The 24,030-nt window shown below is 40.6% G+C and overlaps 1 protein-coding gene across 7 annotated transcripts in view; it reads right to left on the reverse strand.

Annotated features, from left to right (window-relative positions):
* Window positions 1-20,407, reverse strand: part of LOC132354091 (zinc finger protein 677-like) — a 55,564-nt gene extending 35,157 nt beyond the window's left edge. For 3 of the 7 annotated variants that reach the window (XM_059905721.1, XM_059905720.1, XM_059905719.1), the window contains exons 1-3: window positions 20,258-20,407; window positions 14,616-14,707; window positions 13,124-13,250 (exon numbers count right to left, since the gene is read on the reverse strand). In XM_059905721.1, the coding sequence (XP_059761704.1) occupies window positions 13,124-13,250; window positions 14,616-14,630 (142 nt within the window). In that variant the 5' untranslated portion in view covers window positions 14,631-14,707; window positions 20,258-20,407. Of the gene's footprint in view, window positions 1-4,725; window positions 4,812-5,194; window positions 6,592-13,123; window positions 13,251-14,615; window positions 14,708-20,257 lie in introns of those variants that run through there. The other 4 variants (XM_059905717.1, XM_059905718.1, XM_059905715.1 and 1 more) reach the window with 3 other exon arrangements.
* Between the last annotated feature and the right edge of the window lie 3,623 nt (window positions 20,408-24,030).

The following is a 24,030-nucleotide window of genomic DNA, read 5'->3' on the forward strand; positions in this document are numbered from 1 at the left end:
TAGATTATGTTTGTTATTCATCAAGTAATAGTACTGGGAAATTGTACCTTAATAAATGTTGTAATAGTACCATTTAATTATACTGATGACCTACTGTAAAATCTATTATATGGTCATGTTGTGTTTTTAATAGGTTAAAAAGCCATGACATATATATTTCATTATTTTACTTTAATCCAAATGTTTTAACTAGATCTCTTGAAAACAACAAAAAAAATCCAACTGAGGAGTCAAACCATGTTAGACCCGGGGGAAGGCGATCAGGATGGTGGAGGAGGAGGATGCTGGGCTCATCTCCCCCTATGAACATATCAAAAATATTTTTACATCTACATGGGGGAAAATTCTCTTGCAAAACTAAGTGGAAACTGGTAAAAGGACTCCTGTACAACCAAGGCCGTAAAGAAAGATATACACAGAGTCAGGCAGGAAGGGAGGTGAAGCAATCAGGGTGGGATCCACAGGCATATCACAAGCTTGGAGATCCTCCCTGGAGAGTAAGGGGTTCAAACCACATACTGGGCACCCCAGCCCTGGGGTCCAACCCCAGGAAGACAATTCCCCTTGGTTAGTTTGAAAACCAGTGGGACTTCAAGGAGGGCTGTAAGAAACAGATTCCACTTGTGAAGGGCACACTCAAGCTCACTTACTCCCAGGAACAAGGTGGTGAAGGAAGCAGACTGAAACTGCCCGGGGCTCTGGCCAGTGTCCCGACTGCTCCAGTGAATGCCCTGGCCCACACCAAGTGCCCGTCCCAGCCCCTCTAGCTCCAGCGCAGCTCCCCACTAGGGAAAAGACTACCGCTGCAGGGGAGTGTGCACTTGGGGCAGCGGGGGGTGGGGTGGGGGGTGGTGAAGAGCAGGCTAGACCCGGCACTGCATCTGAACAAGGGGAGAGCAGTCATTACTGGCGCTCACGGAAGCGGCTGATCAGGAGCTGTCTGGAACTCTGACTGACATGCCAGGAACGTCCCAGCACACTCCAGCCCACACCGGGCACCTGCTCTGACCCCTCTTCCTTCAGCACCGCTCTTTTTGGGTTGAAGGTGCTGTTGCCAGGAGGATGGAGGGCACACACTCAGAGGAAACAGAACCAGCTTGGACCCTACCCTCAGGGCTTCTGCTCCACACCTTGGGACCCAACCCCACCCCTAATAGGGTGGTGATGGCCACTGAGCAGAGGGGAGGGAAAGCTCCTGCTCGCACCTGGCTCTGGCTCTATCTCCTCCATCTCCAGCCGCACTTCCCACCAAGGTGACAGCTGATGGCAACCCTGGGGAAGACGTGACCTGTGCTTACTTCAGATCCAGCTCTCCCAGCAAAGCCACTGGGCACACGCAACTGCATAGAGATGCTCCCACATAAGGACAGGCTTACTGACTCACCTAATTTCATTGAGACAGAGAAAGTTAACCAAAATGAGAAGACAGAGGAATTTGTTTCAAATGAAAGAAAAAGAAAAAAATAACTGAAAAAACAACTAATGAAAGAGAGATACACAACTTACCAGATAAAGAGTTCAAAGCATTCGTAACAAGCATGCTAACGGAACTTGAGGGGAAAAATAGATGAACACAGTGAGAATTTTAACAAGGAACAAAAAACATAATAAAAAATCAGTCAGAGTTGAATAATACAATAACTGAAATGAAAACCTCACTAGAAGGAATTAACAGCAGACTAGGTGATATAGAAGAAAGTATAAGTAATCCGGAAGACAGAATAATGGTAATCATCTAATCATAACATCAAAAAGAAAAACAAATTTTTTAAAAATGAGGACAGTTTAAGAGACCTCTGGGACAACATCAAGTGTACTAACATTCCCACTATAGGGGTCCCAGAAGGAGAAGTGAGAAAAGGGTTAAAAATGTATTTGATGGGGGCTTCCCTGGTGACACAGTGGTTGGGAAACCACCTGCTTATGCAGGGGACACGGGTTCGAGCCCTCGTCCAGGAAGATCCCACGTGCCGCGGAGCAACTAAGCCCATGTGCCACAACTACTGAGCCTGTGCTCTAGAGCCGAGCCACAACTACCAAAGCCTGCACATCTAGAGCCTGTGCTCCACAACAAGAGAAGCCACCACAATGAGAAGCCTGTGCACCGCAAGGAAGAGCAGCCCCCCGCCTCGCCACAACTAGAGGAAGCCTGCATGCAGCAACAAAGACCCAATGCAGCCAAAAATAAAATAAAATAAATAATTAAAAATATATATATATTTGATGAAATTATGGCTGAAAAATTCCTGACCCTGAAGAAAGAAACAGATATCCAGGTACAAGAACCACAGAGAGTCCCAAGCAAGATGAACCAAAAGAGACTCACACCAAGACACTGAGAATGGCTTTGGAGGTGGTATGCTCTTACACGAGCATAAGTTGCTCTTAAATTGAGAATCCCCTGTTTTAGAATACAGTTACATGCCCTATAATGGGAAGACTCACACAAGCATAGTGCCTTCTATTTACCAAATGATTGCACAGGAAGGTCCCCATGAGCCTCACAGTACTCAACTGAGATTTGCAGGGCAGGTGCCACCTCGAAGGAGCAATCTGAGACTCACAAAGGTTAAACAACTTGTCAGGACCCAGAAGTTCTGTCACAAAACTCAAGTAGTAATCCTCATAGTACACCAGAACTATCTTTATACTCCTATTCTTGTCTCATGCTGTATAAAATTAAAAGAATCTCCCCAACTGTCACTACTGGAAGTGTGTGTGTTTTATTTCAGGAACTATGACATTCACCAATATGCCCATAAAATTCTCTTAAAAGCACTAGGAATGCCTGGACCCCACTCAGAGTTTTTGTGCAGAGACATACGGTATTAGAGAACCATATTAGAAGACACATTCCATCCAAAAGGTAAGACCTGTGCTTGCGAATCTTTCTCCATGGTCAGGCTCTTGAGAAGCCCTGCCTTGAACAACCAAGCTTCTGATCCCTGTTTTTAAGGACAAGATTGAAGCTCTGTTGATTCAGAAATGAAAAGAATCACATTGGTGCTTCTAGACTTCGGTCTTCCTCTTTCTTCAGAAGGTCTGCTCACTTCATGCAGGATTGGTGGTGGTTCCAAAACGAAATATCCACCAATCCATAATACAGCAAACACTTTAAACACCGAATTCTCTAGCTCTACCCTTGTGCTCCTGATTCAGGAGTTCTTGGAAGTAGAGTAGACCTGTATTATGTAGGATGTAGACACATACACATTTACAATACTCATGAAACACGAAGAAGTGATGAGTAGACAGTTGTAAGAATTATTGTTAGACTCATTTATCATATCTTTTATTCTCATATCAACAAACAGCTGGATTTGAATTTTGTAAAAGCCACAGCAAACCACATTCCCTTTAACTTTTTATTTTGAAATAATCACAGATGTACAGGAAGGTACAAAGATAGTAGAGGCATTCAGAACCTTCACCTAGTTTCCTCCGAGAGTTACATCTTACACAAATATAGTACAGTATCACTCTGTGAACACAGTAAACAAATTTGCAACCAAAGTCGCTGAGAAAATGTTTCTGCCCAAAAGCCATCACTGTCCTGGAGATTCCTGTAAAGATGAAGATGAAGGAGTTGGCTACAAGCAAGTGCCTGACCATCAAATCTGCAGACCCTAACCTTCACCCAGAGAAGGAAAGCAAGATATAATGGTAAAGAAGAGAGAAATTCTCCAGGATTCTAATCATAGTCTGTGATAAGAAGACCATTTCTATTGCCAAAAAAACCTGGAGGATCTGTTAGTTCCCAATGACTGACATATTTCTTCTGGGGGATGCTGCAGGAGAACCTGAAGCAATGGTTATGTTTATCATTTCAACTGAAATTCAATATTCTCCACTTACCATTAGTTCTCACTGAGAAATATTTACTTAAGTTTTACTTTCATTAAGAGCCTTCTAAGAGTTGAATATGTAACTCTGAAAAACCTTTACAATGTAAGAATCACTGATAGGAAGCTCAGTAACGTCTTCATCCTTCACAAATCTTGGAGATGGAAACTACTACTATTTTTATTCTAAAGAGGAAGAAAACTTAAGCACAGGGAGTTCCGTGATTTCACTAAATTCACACATTGGTGAGCAGCAGATATGGGGACTTCAACTTAGTGGAGACGGTAACAAAGTATAGTATTTAACCATCATGATATACTGAAAAAGGTTAGCTACGTTCTTCCAATAATCTAGACCTATATTTAGTTGTTTTCGTAACTTGTCAGCATGTTTTAGATTAGTGGTATGTTATTTTGTAGTTTTAGCCGTGACAAGTTTCCATTTATGAGTAAAGATTTTTCTATATGCCAATACCAATTATGCATCAAGCTTTTGAGATCTTAATAAAATGCAGATGCTCTGACTGCAACCCAGAACAACAGGAACCTGGCCCATGACCAATTCAGATTTAATGACTGTAAGACTGCGTCAACATTAGTATGGTAACAGAGAGGCTCTTTACGCCATGAACAAAACGGGGTGGCACCTATCACTGGAATTGAACAATTTCATGATACCCTAAAGTGTGGTACATAAAACACTACAATACAATAAATACCCTACAATACAATAATACCCTAAAGTGTGGTACAATAAAACACTACAGTAGGGCTGCAGGATACAAGATTAATGTATATATACCACCAATGAACAAGTGCAATTGAAAATTAAAAACAAAAACCAAAAATAAAGGAAAGAAAATTTAAAACAAATCACCTTTTACATTAGCACCGAAATTTTTAAAAAGTTCCTTTACAGGTGTAAAGTTCCTTTACAGGTGTGTTTCATCATGGCAGCACATGAGAGGTCTGTGATGAAGATATAACATCATTAACAGATTTTGAACCTCAGATTGAAAGTCACTAAAAATAGAGCCTTACCAAGAAATCTAAGAATAAAAACATTTCATAACTTGATTAGTGGGCCTTTCCACACGTCCTTGATCCTTTGACCCCCCCTGCCACCATCTCATGAATTTTAAATGATTTTAACTTTTAATTACTCTGCAGAGTGTAACATGATTTGACTAATCTTCAAGAAGGACTAGACTTAGTTTTCCCTACTAATAATTCCCTGATGCACAGTACATTCTGAAACCTGCTTAAACAATTTACCTCACTCATATTTGTAAGCGTTTTCTCCACTATGAAATCTTTGGTGATCCTGAGGCCAGGTCATTTCCTGAAGGCCTTAATATATTCTCTTATAAGGTTTCTTTCCAGTATAAGTTCTCTCATCACTCCAAACATATGAACATTTAATAAAAACCTTACCACACACTTTACATCTGTATCTTCACTCCATGTATATTCTGGTGTCTGTTGAGACTTGAGTACTGCTTAAAGGCTTTGCCACACTCATGACACTTGTAAGGTTTCTCTCCAGTATGAATTCTCTGATGAACTGTAAGGCTTGAATTCTGACTGAAGGCCTTGCCACATACATGACATTTATATGGTTTCTCTCCAGTATGAACTTTCTTATGTTGAGTAAGGTTTGAACTCCCAGTGAAAGCTTTGCCACACTCATGACATTTGTATGGTTTCTCTCCAGTATGGATCCTCTCATGGCCCCAAAGGTGTGAACGTGTGGTGAAATCCTTACCACACTCGTTACATTTATAAGGTTTCTCTCCAGTATGGATTCTCTTATGTTGAGCAAGATTTGAATGCTCAGAAAACGCTTTGCCACACTCATTACATTTGTAAGGTTTCTCTCCAGTATGAATTCGCTCATGACCCCAAAGGTGTGAACGTATCATAAAGTCCTTACCACATACATTACATTTATATGGTTTCTCCCCAGTATGAATTCTCTGATGCCTTGTGAGGTTTGAGAATCTGTTAAAGGTTTTGCCACACTCACTACATTTGTAAGGTCTCTGTTCAGAATGAATTCTTTGATGATTAGCTAAGACTGAGCAATGGCTAAAAGCCTTCCCACAGTCATTACATTTGTAGGGTTTTTCTCTAATATGTGTTTTCTGGTGTTGTGTAAGCAATGAAGGATGCGTTAAAACCTTCCCATTTTTATTACAAATGTTGGTTTTGACACTAGGAGGAATTATTTGAAGTGGTGAAACTGAGGAACAGTTTTTCATAGACTTCTCAACTTGATTACATTCATAAATTTTCTCCTCAGTTTGAAAAATCTGCAGTTCAGCCAAATGCGAATGAAGGCTTAATCCAAGCCTATTTTCCAAACATTTCAAAAACTTGTTTCCTGAATAGCCTACGTTACTTTTTAGTTCCTTATTCCTCATATATGACTTGTAATATCTGTAATATTGAGACATACTTCTTACAGAAACATTCTGCTTTAAAGGAAAATTATTCCAGGATTTATGATGTTGTTGATCTCTACTACCAGTGAGATTTTTGCAAGGGGTTGTAGTCACTCCTTTGTAACGTTTTTCTTCATATTCCCACTGATTCACAAACTTGTGCATATTTTGCTGGACTTCACTGAAATCAAAATCATCAAAATCATGACTTACAAGTCTTTCAAAAACCAATGTCTGAAATAAGTCTCCATTATTAATGTCCTCTTTTGGTGATAATTCTTTGATCACACATCTGGTAGACATATCTGTAAGATATAAGGCTTCCTTTTAACCAGATTGGAAGATAGATATTTTATGCTGAAAAATATAATATTACACCAAAGGTAAAACTCATGATTAACAGACTTATCAAGTTTTACAACCATGGTCTGCAAATGTTTAGGAACACAAATGAATAAGATTCCTCTAAAAAGAAAGGGTGATTACACACAATTCAAATTATTTTCAGGGAAGCCTATTTTCAAATGCTCTGTTATCAAAAGTTACAATAACCTTGAAAGAAAAGGAATTTCTCCACAGGCACCCCAAAGCACACAACTCATGGGAGGCATACAACTGTCTAACATTTGAAAAATAAAAGATATTAAAAATAATCACTGGGGTCCAGTGGTTAAGACTCCACGCTCCCAATGCAGGGGGCACAGGTTCAATCCCTGGTCGCGGAACTAAGATCCTGCATGCTGCATGGTGGGAGGAAGGGAGGGAGGGTGGGAAGAAGGGAGGGAGGGATGGAAGGAGGGAGGGAGGGAGGAAGGAGGGAGGGAGGGAGGAAGGAAGGAAGGAAGGAAGGAAGGGAGGAAGGGAGAGAGGAAAAGTGTCTTAAGAAAATTAATATTTAAAAAAACACTACTGAATACTTGTATACAACACTAAAACAACACTGTAAGCACAGCAAAACATTATTTTGAATACTTGTTATACAACTATACCCATGAAAAACAGGCATACTGCAACATTAACGATTAGTTCACTGTGCTTATATTACATAACATATGCTAAATATTAATTATCTGTTAATCAAAATAAACAGGAATAAACATTTTAGTAATGTGAGACAAATCCAGCCATAAATCATAAATAATAAGAATTTACATTTGTTAAATACACACACACACAGACACACACACAGTGTCTGTGGAATTCTAAAGAATTCACCTATAAGACTAAAAGAAAGGACATATTTCAGAAGGAGCACACAATATGAGAACTGGAAAATATGTTAAAAATCACTGATTTTGAAATAAAAGGTCCAGGTAAATATGTAATATTACAGAAATTAATGGGGAAATGTGACAACAAAACTGACAAAGCAGGGAACGCCAAATGTACTTCTCTGTACAAAACAAGAAATGAACTCACAAAAACTGTCAGAATCAACTTTCTAAGAACTCTGGAAACTAATCAAAGGATTCCAGCTACCAGGAACACTCTTAACCAAGAAAAAGGCAGCTGTTTTTTCTTACCTTGACCCATCCCTGTTCCTCAGCTAGGCAGTGGCCTTGAAGATGAGAGCCCCACAGGCTGGTACAGGTTTCCAGAATCAGAGGTGACAGAACAGACCTTATAAAGAATTTCAACTGTTTGTGTTTTGGTTTTTTGGTTTTGTTTTTTTTCTTTTGATCTGCCTGATGGATACCTAAAGGATTGGCTCAAAATACCTGCAAAACTATACCTAGGTGGAACTGCTAACTTGAGGGCTTGGTCAAAAACATTTAAAGGTAAATATACTAGCCACTGCCACCTAGGGCAAGGGATAACAACTTGGGCAAACAATGGACAAATCGAAAACCCTGGGAAAAAAGTGGGGAGTGAGTTGTACTGGGAATTAAGGACTTTGAACATCTGCCACATATTCCAGGGAATCTAGATAGATTTGGGATGCCTAGGACTGGGAATATAAGAAAAGACCTGAGAAGCTCCTAAGCCCTCATGTACAGCTGAACATCAGATTTTCTGCAAGAAGTGAATGCTAAGGCAGAGTTGTAAACTCCTTGCCTGAGTGCTTAAGGAATTCTCCAACACAAAGAGCTCATCTACAAAGAGTATAAGGTGGTTTTGTTTTGGTTTTGGTTCCAGGTGTTTAAGGAAATGTGTCAAATCACTAACTGACCAATAAGTCAACAAAGATTTCAGTGGCCACACACAGCAATGAAAACACATCACACAAAATTAGTTGAGAGAAATAAAGACACAACAGCAGTCACAAGAAACAACAACAAAATCCAGGGGGGTGAACGTGGGGGGAGGAGTGGATTATGATTTCCAAGGTTTCAACGTACTCAAAATATCCCATTTGTTAAACAAAAGGTTACAAAGCAGGCAAAGTAACAATAAAGTATCAATATAACCCATACAGAAAAATGAATAAATAAATAGCATAAATTGTCCACAATGGAGCCCAAACTTTGGACTTAATCAACAAACACTTTAAATCAACTAATTAAGCTAAAGGGAATGATGGACACAGAATTAATGAAGGTAAGGAAAACAGTGTTTAAACAAATAGAGAATATCAATAAAATGATAGAGATTATAAAAAGAAACTAAACAGAAATTCTGGGGCTGAAAGGTAAATTTATCAAAATGAAAAATTTCCTAGAGAGGTTCAGCACCAGATTTGATTAGGCAAAGGGGAGTATCAGCAAACTTGTAGGTAGATCAGTCAGAATTACCTAGTCTAAGGGGCAGAAAGAAAAAAAAGACTGAATATAAATGAACAGAGCTTAGGAGACCTGTAGATACCATCAGTGGACGAACATATGAGTTATGGGAGTCCCAAAGAGAAGGAGAAAGAAGGCAGAAAGAATATCAGAATATGCTCAAAAATTTCTTAAATGTGAATAAAGGCATGAACCTACAAATCTAAAGACTGAATGAACCGCATGTAGGAAAACTCAAAGAGAATCACATGTAACAAATTATAATCAAACTGTTAAAAGACAAAGGGAAAGAGAGAATCTTAAAAGCAGCAAGGGAGAAGGTAGGTATTTGTCATATACAAAAGATCCTCAGTGATTAAAAGCTGATTTCTTGCCAAAACCATGGAGTCCAGAAACAATGGATGACGTATTTGAAGTGTTGACAGAGAAAAAAAACTGTCAGCCAATTCTATCTCTAGCAAAACTGTCTTTTAAAAACGAGGGAGAAATTATGACTTCCAAGATAAACAAAAGGTGATGGATTTTCTTACGACTAGACCTGCCCTATAATAATTAAAAGAGATAACACTTTTTTTTTTTTCCTTTTTCCATTATGGTTTATTACAGGATATTGAATATAGTGCCCTGTGCTATACAGTAGGACCTTGTTGTTTATCCATTCTATATATAATAGTTTGCATCTGCTAATCCCAAACTCCCAATCCATCCCTCCCCCACCTCTCCTCCCCCTTGGCAACCACAAGTCTGAAAAGAGAGAACATTTCTTAATTCATTCTATGAGGCCAGCATTATTCTGATACCAAAGCCAGACAAAAACAGCTCAAGAAAAGATACTACAGATCAACATACTTTATGAATATAGATGAAAAATCTTCAACAAAATACTAGCCAATTGAATACATAGCATATTAAGATTATACATCATAAAAAAGGCAGCCTTGTACCAAGAATTCAAGGGTAGTTGGTTCAACATATGGAAATCTATCAATATAATAGCCCACATCAATAGTAGGAAGGGGGGGGGAAACTTACATAATCATCTCATTGTATGCAGAATAGACATTTGAAAAAAATCCAGAAACCGTTCTTGATGAAAACACTCAGCATACAAAAAGTGAATTTCCTCAACTTGATAAAGATCATTTATAAAAAACTCACAGCTAATATCATACACAGTCAATGATGAAATGATAAAAGCTTTCCACCTAAAATAAGAAATAAGACATGATGCCCACTTTCACCACTGCTATCCAGCTATTCAATGTTGTACTGGAAGTTCTACCCAGAGCAATTATGCAAGAAAAAGAAATTAAAAGTATACAAATTGGAGAATAAAAAGGAAAATTATCTCCATGAGCAGATGACACAATCCTGTATAATGAAAATTCCATAAAATACACACACACACACAAGACCTACTAGTCTTATAAACGATGTCAGCCAAGTTGCAGGATACAGTATCTACATATGAAAATCAGCTGTGTTTCTATACATCAACAATGAACAATTTGAAAAAAAATTTTTTTAATAATTCCACTTACAATAATATCCAAAGAATAAAATACCTAGGAATGAATTTAAGCAAGGAGATGAAAGACATATAGACTGAAAACTACAAAACATTGCTGATATAGATAACTATTAAGGACCTACTGTATAGCACAGGGAACTCTACTCAATACTCTGTAATGGCCTATATGGGAAAAGAATCTAAAAAAGAGTGGATATCTGTATATGTGTAACAGATTCACTTTGCTGTACACCTGAAACTAACACAACACTGTAAATCAACTATACTCCAATAAAAATTTAAAAAAAAAAAACATTGTTGATAGAAATGAAAGAAGACCTAAATAAATGAGAAGACACTTCATATTTATGATAATATTCACCAACATGGTCTATAGATTCTATGTAAACACTATCAAAATTCCAAGAACATTTTCTGGAAAAATGGAAAAGATGATGAAATTCATACGGAACCGCAAAGGGCCCTGAAGAGTCAAGGCAATATTGCAAAAGATATGATATACACAGAATAGATAAATCCACAGAGACAGAATGCAGACTGGTAGGTGCCAGGGACTGGGGACAGAGGAAAATGTTGAGAAACTGCCTAGCAGGGAATGAATGCTAACCATACTTTTTTGAACAATAAACAATGGCATACACATGTAATGAACACTGCTGCAAGAACAACAGTTTGGCCAATGGTCTCACTGATATGTGGTTATGAACTTGCAATTTTCTCCCTGGAATAAATCTCTGTACTTGAGAAAACCCCAAATCAAACAGGATGATCATTAGTATACTTAATCAACATTGCCACACTGCCCTTGAGAGACACTTCTGTGGTGATCCACAAAACCCAGAAGGACAACTGGAACCATTTGTGTCAGGCTCTCATGATACTTTCTATCTCAGCATCCTGGAACATGCTGGCCACTCTACTCAGTTACTTCAGAGGGTACTTCCCCATGAAGCAGGATGATACTGTAGCACCTCAATCAAAGCATTCTCCACTCAGAATTTTCTTTTACCCAGTGAAACTCCTCGTGGCAGAGTTCACTAGAGCTTGTCCAGCACCTAAAGGGTGGGTTATCACAGCAGAAAACAGAGAATAACATCTCAGACACCAAGTAGGTGTATTTCAGAAGTAAGTTTCAGAGGCAAAATCACACACACCCAAAAAAAATATGAAATCAGGTAGAGCCCAAGCTTTTCCACATTTGCATACTAAGTAGGCACTGCCAAGAGAGAGAAAAATAAAAGATACGAGAGTAAAGTAAGGGATTCAGATTTTGTGGGATGTTGAAATGGGTCCTGGGGTCTGCCTACAAACCCCAAAATGTGCCTGAGATATGCTCCCCGTGAAGGACTGGGGATCAAAGAAAGGTTCTCTCCGCCCACTGTCTTTACAATACTGCTGAGGAACAATCTCAAAAGATGCATGCTAGTCCCATGATACATGCTCCTAAAGGCAAAAGCAGAAACGAAGAAATGCCTGAGGCACCTGAAGGGGCAGAAAGGGCTTGAGACAGGCCCCTGTACTCGCCTGGGGCCCCAGATGCAGTGGGTAAGCAGCCGGTGTCCCCCATCCCCAAAAGAAGGTCTCTCACGTATGTGAAATGGGGATGGAAGCTAGAGAAAGAAAGGAGCCGGGACGAGAGAGACCTCAGCTCGGATGTGTGTGGACTGAGAACGGAGTCTAGAATGAGAGGCTGGTCCCCCAAAGCCCAAACACAAAAACGGTCACAGACGGCAGGTAACAGAAAGTTGTGAGTCAGGATAAAGACTTTGCCTTCGACTTTGCAACGAGGTGGAATACCGCTGGGATGGGAGGAAACTTTTAAGACACATGAATAAGAGGAGGGGAAGTACAATTTCCTTCGCGAGCTCACAGCAATAAACTTCTGTCTTCCCAAAGACCTCCCACATTTAGGAAGAATTTCCTAAAAAACATCTGATGAAGTAGCCACCTCTTTGCCGTCTGAGTTCTTCTGTATGTTCGTATCATTGATACATTCCCACCCACCTCATTTTTTTTTTTTTCTCTCTATTTTCACCTCACTCTTCAGAGGCCAGGGCTCTCTCCGCTGCTCCAAGATGAAAATAATATTCACCTCAGAAAGACAGATTCCTGCTTACATGAAAAAAGGTGAATGATGTGCTGTGGCTTTTCCATAATACAATTCCAGCCCTTTGTGCAACTGAAAAGGGCAATACAGATGGGACAGAATAATATTTCACAAATTTTTTCAATGATGGTCTTCTTCCAAATGCTTAAAGAATATTTTAAATATACAGATACGTAGCTTTCTTCCAAGAACTACTAAACCAGTAGTGCAGGAGTAAAATCAGGCAGATAGCTTAAAATTTCGCCATAAGATTTTGTGCTTACTCAGCTTCCAGAACCACCACCACCTAGCACGTCATGGACAGATCAACTGAAGAAAGAGAAGGTTTAAATTCCAGACACTCCATTATAAAGCCTCTCATCTCTGAATCAACATGGCTTCAACCTTAGGTGAACAAGGCAGGGGTTCCCAAGACACTCAAGATAAATGCAAAGACACCCGAGGGCAGATCCCAATTTCCGGAGGGAAACTATCCTCACCCAGGGAGACCAGGTTCCTGTAGTTCTCCAACATCACGTCCCTGTACAAGGCCCTCTGAGCAGGGTCCAGGCATTCCCACTCCTCCTGAGAGAATTCTACGGCCACATCCCTGAATGTCAACAGTGCCTGAAATGAGAACACATTTCACCAAGAGGCCATCAGGAGAGTACTTATCTTCACACAAAATGAGAAGAGGAGAGAGGTGCCAGCATCAATTAGATAGAAGTGAGTGTTCTGATAGAGCCACAAAGAGAATCTTGAACAATATATCCCTAATTTTGTTTTATTACACTTTTCTATCAGAGGATGTCAAATCTACTAAATTACTGAGGAATTTAAAATTGCATGCAGAAAGAAAAAAAATATATATATACACAAATGAAAAAAATTCAACAAAGCATTGTCTAAACACAAGTTCCAGACATTATATACCAAATGATAACTAACTTCCAGATGAGGTACAGTAATGTCTTTAGGGATGACAAAGTCCACAGTAGCTTTAAAGAAAGGTAAGAATTGAAAAGATGGGATAATGATAATTACAGTAACAACCAAAAGTTACCATACAGTAAGAATTACTCCAAATGTTTTATAAGTATTAACTCATATAACAACATAGCATCCAATTTATTCCCACCTTACAGAGGACCCAACTCTGTTATTCAACAGCTAATAAATGGCAGACATCACCTGAACCAGGTGGCCCGGCTTTAGAACAGAACCTACAGCATCATACGTTTAAGTATCAGATATGACATTAAAAGTACGATGACACAGTTGTTTCCTAACTGAGAAAACCTGAAACAAGTTCAAGGCTGAAAACACAGAACTGGCTGAAAGGTCAACACATATACACGTACACACACATGCATACATACAATGAGGACTATTCTTACTGCTCTTAACTCATTAACATGGCACGGTAGGAGAAAACTTAAGGATGTGGAAAGCATGTAAGACACACTTTCAAAGTTAAAATGAATATAAGACTTATTTAGGAAACGATGGTGTCGTTTATACACACCATGGGTTCCTGCTCACATACACAAGTGGGTGCACTATAATCATACACGCCAAAATTAACTGAAATAAAAGTGGTAGTGTCTAAAATGACATTTTTTAAATACACCTTCATTTTCTAATATTTTTTACTTGTGCATTTCAGCATTTTTGGTACAATGAACATGTATAAATTGTACTAAATTTAATTAAGATTGTCAACATTATTCTATAGTAGCCTGGTTATTAAAAAACACTGCAAAAATTGAGAAAAAATACATTAGAAAACTTAACTTTGATCTCCATAAATACATAGAGTGTGTAAAAATACAGAATAGAATCTGTGTGGCGATGAGAGAAGACTGAAGGAAGGCCGTGGGGCGAGTCCAAGCAAACCTGTCAGGCAGGATACTTGAGAGTGAGAGATTATCAAATCCAAATGGCATTTCAGGACAGAGAGGCCTGAATAGTAAACTAAGAATATGATTTTACCTGAGAAAGAGTCATTCCTGACTCCTTGTCCTTTCCTCTTCTTCCTCTTCAGGGCTTCTCTCTCAGGCAAGGTGAGTCCTGAGATGTCAATCCTGAGTGTCAAAAGATGCTGTTTAATGCTTGGAATCGACACACCCCCTTCCTGAGTCACAACCACAAACACAGGGAAGACCTCAGCACGTGGAACAGACAGTCCTCTGCTGTAAGGTTTTTGACCCCTTTCTTCAGAACTCACTCCCCTCCTGGTTAAGGCACACACAAGCTGCAGCAGTGGGGACCCAGGAAGGACTGACCCTCCCCTTCAAGTCAGAGACCCAGTCCTGACCGAAGGCCATGCAGAGAACAGCACCCCCTCCACCCCTCTAGTTTAAGGGCTGGTCTCAGTCCTCAGAAACAGATGAGCCAGAGCCCTAGTGCTCAGGGCTGGATACAGATTCGATCACCTGAGGCTACTTAGACATCATCGAGGCTGGGCCCCAGTCAGCCATGACCTAGAAGAAAACCTTACGGGAACTGGGCACAAAAGAGGTATCTGAAAATGGCTCAGCAATCTAATGTAAAGTCAGGGTTGAGCATCAGTCAGAGGGGTCAACCCCAGCACACCTCCCACTCCGTGGCCCTGTTCTCTCCTCGGGCCCTGCCCCCTGTATCTGGATAGTGGAAGGGGAAAGAGCAGAGAGAAACACACAGAGCAGGCATTACAGGCTAGGGCGGGGGTAGGAGCGTGGCTGGAAAGTTAAACGAGAGACTCAGAAAAGGCCCCACTGAGAACGGGGGCAGGTGTGTTATCAGAACAAACATCTGGGGGAGGAGGTTCACCACGTGCATCTGAGGGGTCAGAGAGTTCTAGGGATCCCTGAGGCACTGGTGACCCTGACCCCGGGAAAAGCAAAGACATCTGTGTGGCTCAATCTCAGTGAGGAGGGAGGAAACAAGCAGGAGATGATGTCACACAAGTACTGCAGGAAGCAGATCAGCAAGGCCCGTGGTCCTCAGACATTTTTCTACCCCATCCCAAGTGAATTTTGGAAACCATGTATTGTCTCATCCATCTTAACATCTAATTCTTTTGTATCTCAAGTTAAAACACATACGAATAATGTAACATCCTGTATATTTGAAAAGCAGTCAAGATGGTCACACTGGCCCCAAGAAGCATGCCACAGCTCTTAATGGAAATGTGGAGGACCGTAGGGTCCAGGAGCTAATGTCTGGACAGTGTGGCAAGAAGATGCCTGTGAGACGCGCCAGCAGGGATGGGAAGGGTACAGCTGGACGACAGGAGTCTGGAGTTCAGGGCTGAGGTCTGAGAAGGAGATGTGGAATTGGGAGACGTCAGGGTGTCTAAAGCCATAAGATAGGATGATGTGGAAGGTTACTGGGTGCGGCCAGAGAAAAGGCCCCAGATGGAGCTTGGGGCCCTGCCCCCATCAGCGACCAGGGGTTGAGGCAAAACCAGGAGAAGAAAATGAAAAGTGAACAAGGAGAAAAGAAAATTGAAACAGATGGCCAGACTTCAAATGATAGTTTAAGTTTACTTTTAAATACTGGGATATCCTGCAAGCCATGAGAAAAAAAAGTGTTTAACGGAAGAGGGAGTGATCAACAGTTGCTGATAGGACAAGACAAAGACTGTGAATTAACCAGTGAGTTTAGAAATAGGGAGGACAGGGCTTCCCTGGTGGCGCAGTGGTTGAGAATCTGCCTGCTAATGCAGGGGACACGGGTTCGAGCCCTGGTCTGGGAAGATCCCACATGCCACGGAGCAACTGGGCCCGTGAGCCACAACTACTGAGCCTGCGCGTCTGGAGCCTGTGCCCCGCAACGGGAGGGGCCGCGATAGTGAAAGGCCCGCGCACCGCGATGAAGAGCGGCCTCCGCACCGCGATGAAGAGTGGCCCCCACTTGCCGCAACTAGAGAAAGCCCTCACACGAAAACTAAGAGACCCAACACAGCCATAAATAAATAAATAAATAAATAAATAAAGTATTAAAAAAAAAAAAAAAAAAAAAAGGCTCACAGGTTAAAATTTAAAAAAAAAAAAAAAAAAAAAAAAAAAGAAATAGGGAGGACACTACAGCCTCTGACAAGGAAAGTGGGATGGTAGATGGGAAAGCTTGATTGGATGGGGTTCCAGCAACAGCTGGAAGCAAAAGTTGATGAACTATGTTTGACAAATGGTGCCATCATGTCCTCTTACTTGAGGACTAATCACTGTTTATCTTGAGAACATGTACATAATGGGTTGTGTCTGCTTGGCTATAAAAAAGGGTGAGGTTTCTTTCTGCCATAGTAATCTTTTTGGTGGAGTCCCTGTGATGTGGGTATATGTCCAGAAGTGCAATTGCTGGATCCCATGGTAATTCTATGTTTAATTTTTTGAGGAAATTACCACTGTTTTCCACAGCTTCTGTATCATTTTATCCTTGTAAGCAATGTACAAAGGTTTCAATTCTCCACATTCTCTCCAACACTTGTTATTTTCAGTTTCTTTTGATAACAGCCATCCCAACAGGTGTGAAGTAGTATCTCACTGTGGTTTTGATTTGCATTTCCCTTACGATTGGTGATACTGAGCATCTTTTCATGAGCTGTTGGGCCATCTGTATATCTTCTTTGGAGAAATGTCTATTCAAGTGTTTTGCCTATTTTTCAATTTTGTTTGTTTTTCAGTGGTAGGAGCTCTTTATGTATTCTAGATAATAATTCTTTATCACATATATGATTTGCAAAATTTTCCTCTTATTCTGTGGGTTGCCTTTTCACTCTGCTGATAGTGTGCTTTGATGCACAAAGTTTTTTTATTTTGATGAAGCCCATTTAACTATTTTTTCCTTTGTTGCCTGTGCTCTCTGGTGTCATATCCAGGAGCCTGGATTTTGTCCCAAAGGCAATGGGAAGCCAGTAGAGGGGTTAATGACAGGTACTGAAATGGTCTAACTTCAGATTTACTTCTGATGCAGAGACAGAACTCTGAGGCAGACTCTGTCCCTGAGCCCTGCATCTTTCCTAGTAGTTTTCATCATCGTTGTTGGCCTGGCACTCTTTTAAGCTTATAATTACAATGGTCACCCTCTTGCAGAAAAATGCCACATAGATATCCATACAATATTGTCAGTCATTTTAGGGATCGCTGTCATTCAGCAATCCTGATCTTGTTCATCACCTCTGTGTTGTAGGTAGGTTCACAGAGGCCCAGAAGAGAAGTTACCTTGAGAACATATGAGCTGAGTGAGAACTGCATGTAACTGAATTTTGAAAGGGTGGCCTAGAAGAGACAGTGAGAAGTTTGTCCTTATCATCTCATTCCCCTTTTAAAAATTCCAGGATCATCTTTAATACACCTGAGCAAAAGACACCTCTTTTGTGGTTTTAATCACATTGATCCCAAGCATTTACTCCCTCTTTTGCAGAAAATCACAGTGAAACACTTTAGAAATATAAAATGATGAACACAGATTTTGGTGCTGAAACTTTTAAAGAGGGTTAGCTATGGAAATAGGATCAGTGCAAATTTCTTTACCATGAACAGATGGGCTCTGTTAGAACAAAGTTTCAAGTCAATCCAGACCATCCCTCAATATTTTCACAGAATGGACAAAAGGGACTTGAGGGGAACATCTACTTTGTAGCTCACAGCTCACTAATTCAACAAATCACATAAAGGGGACAAAAGAGGCTGCTGAGTATTAGACTAACTCACTAAATTAAGTTCTAACCATTAAGATGCTAGACACCCTTACCAAGTATATATTGAAACAGTCTAAAATTATTTACTAAGTACTACAGAATGTTCCAACATATGACAAAGGGTAGAAAGAATGCAGGGTTTATAATCTGAACTAGACACAATATATTCAAAAGGGAAAACAATTTGGGACTCTTTTTTTTTTTTAATCTAATGACTTCTGGGGTCAAATTTTTTTTTTTTTAATTGAGACTACCTCATATTTAGAATAGAATGATGACAGCTGGTTATCACATGTCACCGAAGCTTATTTCAGAAGCTGATGATTATTTACAGAGAAGGGGGAATTCGGTATACTAAAATTTACCTCAATATGCTTTTTAAAAAAATGAATTAAATGTAAGAGGGGTGCAAAAATGTATGTCCATTTAAAAGAAGAAAAAGCAACGGTTTTAATATTCCCTTAAAAAGCACCACATAGTGACGGATTCAGTAATTTCTTGTCCTCACACCATTCCAAGCAAAGATGGCAACCCACAACTCACAGACAAGTCCCCCCTCGTTGTCAGAGTAAAGGGCTGCAAATGGAAGCTACACTGTGAGGCGAATAATTATAAAACGCACAAGCCTTATAAACAGGAGTTTTGCAACTCTCATTCTCATCAATTAAGCAAATTTTAAACTAAATATATTACAAAGCCACAAGTCAATATATCACACCTTAGCCATATCCCATCAAGTCACCACTCACGCAGAATCAGGTTTCCCTTCTTTCACTCTACTCTGTATTTCTGTTAATCTGTTTATGTCTCCCTTTCCTTGTTTCTCTCCATCGTTCTCCTTTTCTGTGTTTCCTCTCTCACTCCCGCTGCTTTCTCCCCTTTTCTCTATTCCTTTCCTTACACTTGTTTTGCACAAGGCTTGAAACCTATTTCAACTTCAGTTTCTCCTTCTCCCCAGTCTGTTCCCAATCTCTATATATGTCTGCCTTTTTCTCCCCGCATTTCTGTGTCCCCTCTGCTCTCCATTACATTGTCTTTCCTATTACACCCCCTCTGCCCCACCTCACTGGCATCCCTAGCTGGCTAGGTTCTCTCAGCGCTGCTTCTCACTCTGCCAACCCTAAGCCCTCGTTCTGTCCCTGCACTCAGCTCCCCCAACTGTTTTTCTCCTAACCACTCTGTCTGAAGTGCCTTGACCTTCGTGGCTGGAGCTCCACCCTTTCCTCTGTGTTTCTATTTTCTTTTCTCCTCTTGCTACTTTGCCACGTTATTCCCTTTCACTTTGTCTCTCTTCAAGTCCTTCCCAGATCCTCTATTTTTGCCTTTTCTTTATGCACCGCCTCACTCATCTTTTCTCCCTCTCACTTTTCTATTTCTCTTCATTCTCCCTCTGTCTCTTTCTCCTGATCTTCCTCACTCCCTTGTGCTGCCGCTTTCCTGGTCTCCCCTTTGCAATCATCACTTCCACAAAGCACCAGATCCCCGCGTGGGGGAGGTGACTTGCTCTTGGGGCACCCCGAGTTCTTCAGTCCTAAATCCCATCCTTCAGAAAAGTGTGCTCTTCCGAGACACTGGGCCTCTTATTAAGGGGGAGGGGGGGACGGGGGGAGGTTCCCAGGAAGGCGGTGGGGTCTGCTGAATCCCAGGGCCAGGGAGAGAAGCCAGGCCTCTATGGGCCAAGAGGGACGAGGATGAGGGGAGACGCGCCAAGTGTTTGAATCTATCTCAAAAGTCCATCTACCATGACGCTGAACAGCGCGGGGCGGGAGGAGTGGTCAGGGAAGGGTTTTACAGGACAACAACGTGGCAGGCGGGTCTAATGGCCCGAAGGCCCAAAATCCATGGGCGGGGAAGGCCTCGGAAAGATCTTAACCGAAAATGAACGCGGACCCCCGACCCAGCATCGAAGCGGTCAGGCTTCGGGAACTCTCACCGGGACGCCAGAACTTACCGAAGGTAAGAGGCACGGGTGCAGGAATGTTAACGTCCGTAGCAACCCCAAGACTCCAGGCGTATAGGACTGTGGACTGAGACGCTCAGGTTTTAACTCAAAAAGACGAAAACTCACAGACGCCGGCGTGACCGTGGAACCCCGCTAGCCTCTTCCGGTCTGCGAGATACTGCGCGTGCGCGCTCCTTCCGGGGAATGCTGTGGGCGGGGCCTAGGCGGAGCGCCTTCGGAAAGGGGCGCGAATAGCGGCCAGGTGTAGGCGGGGACCGCGGGGGGCGGGGACCGCGGGGGGCGGGGACCGCGGGGGGCGGGGACCGCGGGGGGCGGGGACCGCGGGGGGCGGGGACCGCGGGGGGCGGGGACCGCGGGGGGCGGGGACCGCGGGGGGCGGGGACCGCGGGGGGCGGGGACCGCGGGGGGCGGGGCGGAGCCGAGCCGGGGCGGGGCCGGGGCGGGGCCGGGGCGGGGCCGGGGCGCCCCTTGGCAGCTCCCCAAGGGCATGCTTTTCTTTCCGAGTTTGGATCACTTTGAATTTCTTTCGTGTGCCGCGGAGCCGGGCTGCTCCTTGCCTGTTTTAAGTTGATGTTTCAAACAATTTAAGGGGAAAACTTAGAGTTGAGAGGCCACTTGTTGAAAGCTAAGACGTTTACGTTTTAAGTAGTTGAAAACGAGTTTAGTCAAAAATCGTTTTTGTAAAGGGGTGCCGGGTCCTGAGAGAGAGGCGAGGCGGACTCTGCGGTCTGGGAACCCGGACCTGGTTTCGGAGTCGATGTGGGGAGACAGTTGGATCCAGGAACGCCTCCTGCAATTAGAATTTAATTTAAGCGATATAATTAAGCAAGGAGTGCAGTTGTCTGTGCAAGAAATGCAAACTTGAATGTGAAATGCAAAACTCTACGGGTGGGAAATGGGCCACTTCGTACGGACGTCCATCAGAACATCATATCCATTTACATTCCCCATTCACCCTTTGCTCAGCCCTGGGCTCAGTCCCAGAGACTTTCATAGGTACAAGACCTGGGCAGGGGGAGGTAGAGTCATGAGGCATGTGATGATTTAGGTCACCAACCACTGCTTTAAAAAAATTAAAAATCAAAAATTGATATAAACTGTATTGTTCTTTATAGTACTTGTTATTCTATTCCACACCTGAGGCGAATGATAAGTACCTTTGGGATAAATTTCTGTGACGTCATAATTCATTTGTCAGTAATTTCTAAATATAACAATCTCTAATTCACTTTACATTTATCCAAGAGTAACTAGGAAGAATATTTTTAATAAAAATATTGTTTTACATTTTAGCTCTTTTTTATTTTCTATTTCTCAGTGTTCTGTCAGGTGTGAATAACAAACCCTATATGTACTCTTTAGAAGACTATTGAAGTTGTGTTCACCTTAAAAATACTATTGCAATATTTCCAGGGGCGTTTGATAGGGATGTCTATATTATTTTATATGAACCCTAAAGGAAGCAAACTAGATTTATCGAATTTCCAATGGTCTCTTTTATAATATTTAAGGCAATTTCGATGAGTTAATATCCACCATGAAATATATGTTTCTTTCAAATCCCTAAAGGTAGATTTCTCTCCAGTGAGAATTTTTTAATGTGATAAAAGCATTTTGAATAAAAAGTCTTTTAACGTATATTTAATCTGTAAGGTTTCACTGCAGTATATATTATATGATCTTTCACAAGTTTTAAGCATTGATTATAGATTTTCGATGTTCACTACATTTGAATTAACTGATATTTAAGAAAGCTTGAGCATCATTACTCATAAATTGAAAAGATTTCACTCCCAAAATAATATTCTGACTATCCCCCACAGATTGAATTTTGGATGAGAACTTCACCACACACATTATATTTTTTAAAATTACTCTTGGGTATTTATCTCCTGATGCTTAGTTATGTTTGGCTTTTGGTTAAATACATTGCCCCATTCATTATAATTTTAAGATATCCCCCAGTATGCATTTCTGATGACCAATGATGATTCATGCTGCCTAAAGACCTTCCAAATTTGCTGCATTCATTAAGTTTTTTTCTAAATTGTATAACTCTGATATTTTGTTATCAATGAAGAATGGATCAAAACTTTCCCATCTTTACTGCAAATATTGGTTTTGACACACGGAAGGATTCTTCCAAGTTGTGAAACTAAGGAACCATTTTGATAGATTTCTTATCTTGATTACATTTATTCTATGCATGCTCAATTTTAAACCTCTGCAGTTCACTAAGATTTAACTGAATGCTCAACCCTATTATCAAATTATTCCATGCATTTGTTTCCTGCACTAGACACATTTTTTAATGAAAAATATATATACATATATACAGTGTCAGGGATAGATTTTCAGATCTTTAGAAGGTAGATTATGTAAATTATGCTGTATTATGTATTATTGCCAACTAGCCATGTTGGCACAAAAGAGATTTCAGCATGGACTCCCATTTTCTCATGCAAATAAATAAATGGATGGTGAAACTTTTCATCAAACAGAACATCTGGAGAGAAGCCAGTCATAGGTGAAATTCATGAATCCACCTTGCTTAAGGGAAATTGTTGTTTGTAAAATGTACAAGGGAGCAAAACAAACTAATTCACAAGAAAAAAAAAAGGGATATTTCCTTAATCACAGGAAGATTTTGACATATGTCTCCCTGTAGTATTATAAAAACAGATGCAAATTATTAAAGATTATTAAAGACTTCAAAATAAAGACTTCAAAAATTTGAAAAACACAGGAAGTAGTTTGACCTAGTGCATTAAACTCTGTATCAGAAAAATAGAGACACTACATTTTTTAAGCACATTGTAATATATAATATATACGACTGCCAAAATTTTAAAAAATATCTGGACTTAGGTAAGGAGAGATTTTATACAAAAGATGATTGCAAATAGAGAGACTGCTCTGACCACAAGATCTGCACATCTATAATGGGTCTTTTAAAAAGGAACATTAAAAACTTAGGCTAAAGTGGGGTTTATCCCAGGAATGCAAGTATTCTTCAATATATGCAAATCAATCAATATGATACACTATATTAACAAATTAAAGAATAAAAACCATATGATCATCTCAATAGATGCAGAAAAAGCTTTTGACAAAATTCAATACCCATTTATGATAAAAACCCTCCAGAAAGTAGGCATAGAGGGAACTTACCTCAACATAATAAAGCCCATATATGACAAACCCACAGCCAACATCATCCTCAATGGTGAAAAACTGAAACCATTTCCACTAAGATCAGGAACAAGACAAGGTTGCCCATTCTCACCACTATTATTCAACATAGTTTTGGAAGTTTTAGCCACAGCAATCAGAGAAGAAAAAGAAATAAAAGGAATCCAAACGAGAAAAGAAGAAGTAAAGCTGTCACTGTTTGCAGATGACATGATACTATACATAGAGAATCCTAAGGACACTACCAGAAAACTACTAGAGCTAATCAATGAATTTGGTAAAGTAGCAGGATACAAAATTAATGCACAGAAATCTCTTGCATTCCTATACACTAATGATGAAAAATCTGAAAGAGAAATTAAGGAAACACTTCTATTTACCTTTGCAACAAAAAGAATAAAATACCTAGGACTAAACCTACCTAAGGAGACAAGAGAGCTGTATGCAGAAAACTGTAAGACACTGATGAAAGAAATTAAAGATGATACAAACAGATGGAGAGATATACCATGTTCTTGGATTGGAAGAATCAACATTGTGAAAATGACTATACTACCCAAAGCAATCTA

This window comes from Balaenoptera ricei, chromosome 19 (genome assembly GCF_028023285.1).
Source record: "Balaenoptera ricei isolate mBalRic1 chromosome 19, mBalRic1.hap2, whole genome shotgun sequence".
Classification (NCBI taxonomy): domain Eukaryota; kingdom Metazoa; phylum Chordata; class Mammalia; order Artiodactyla; family Balaenopteridae; genus Balaenoptera; species Balaenoptera ricei.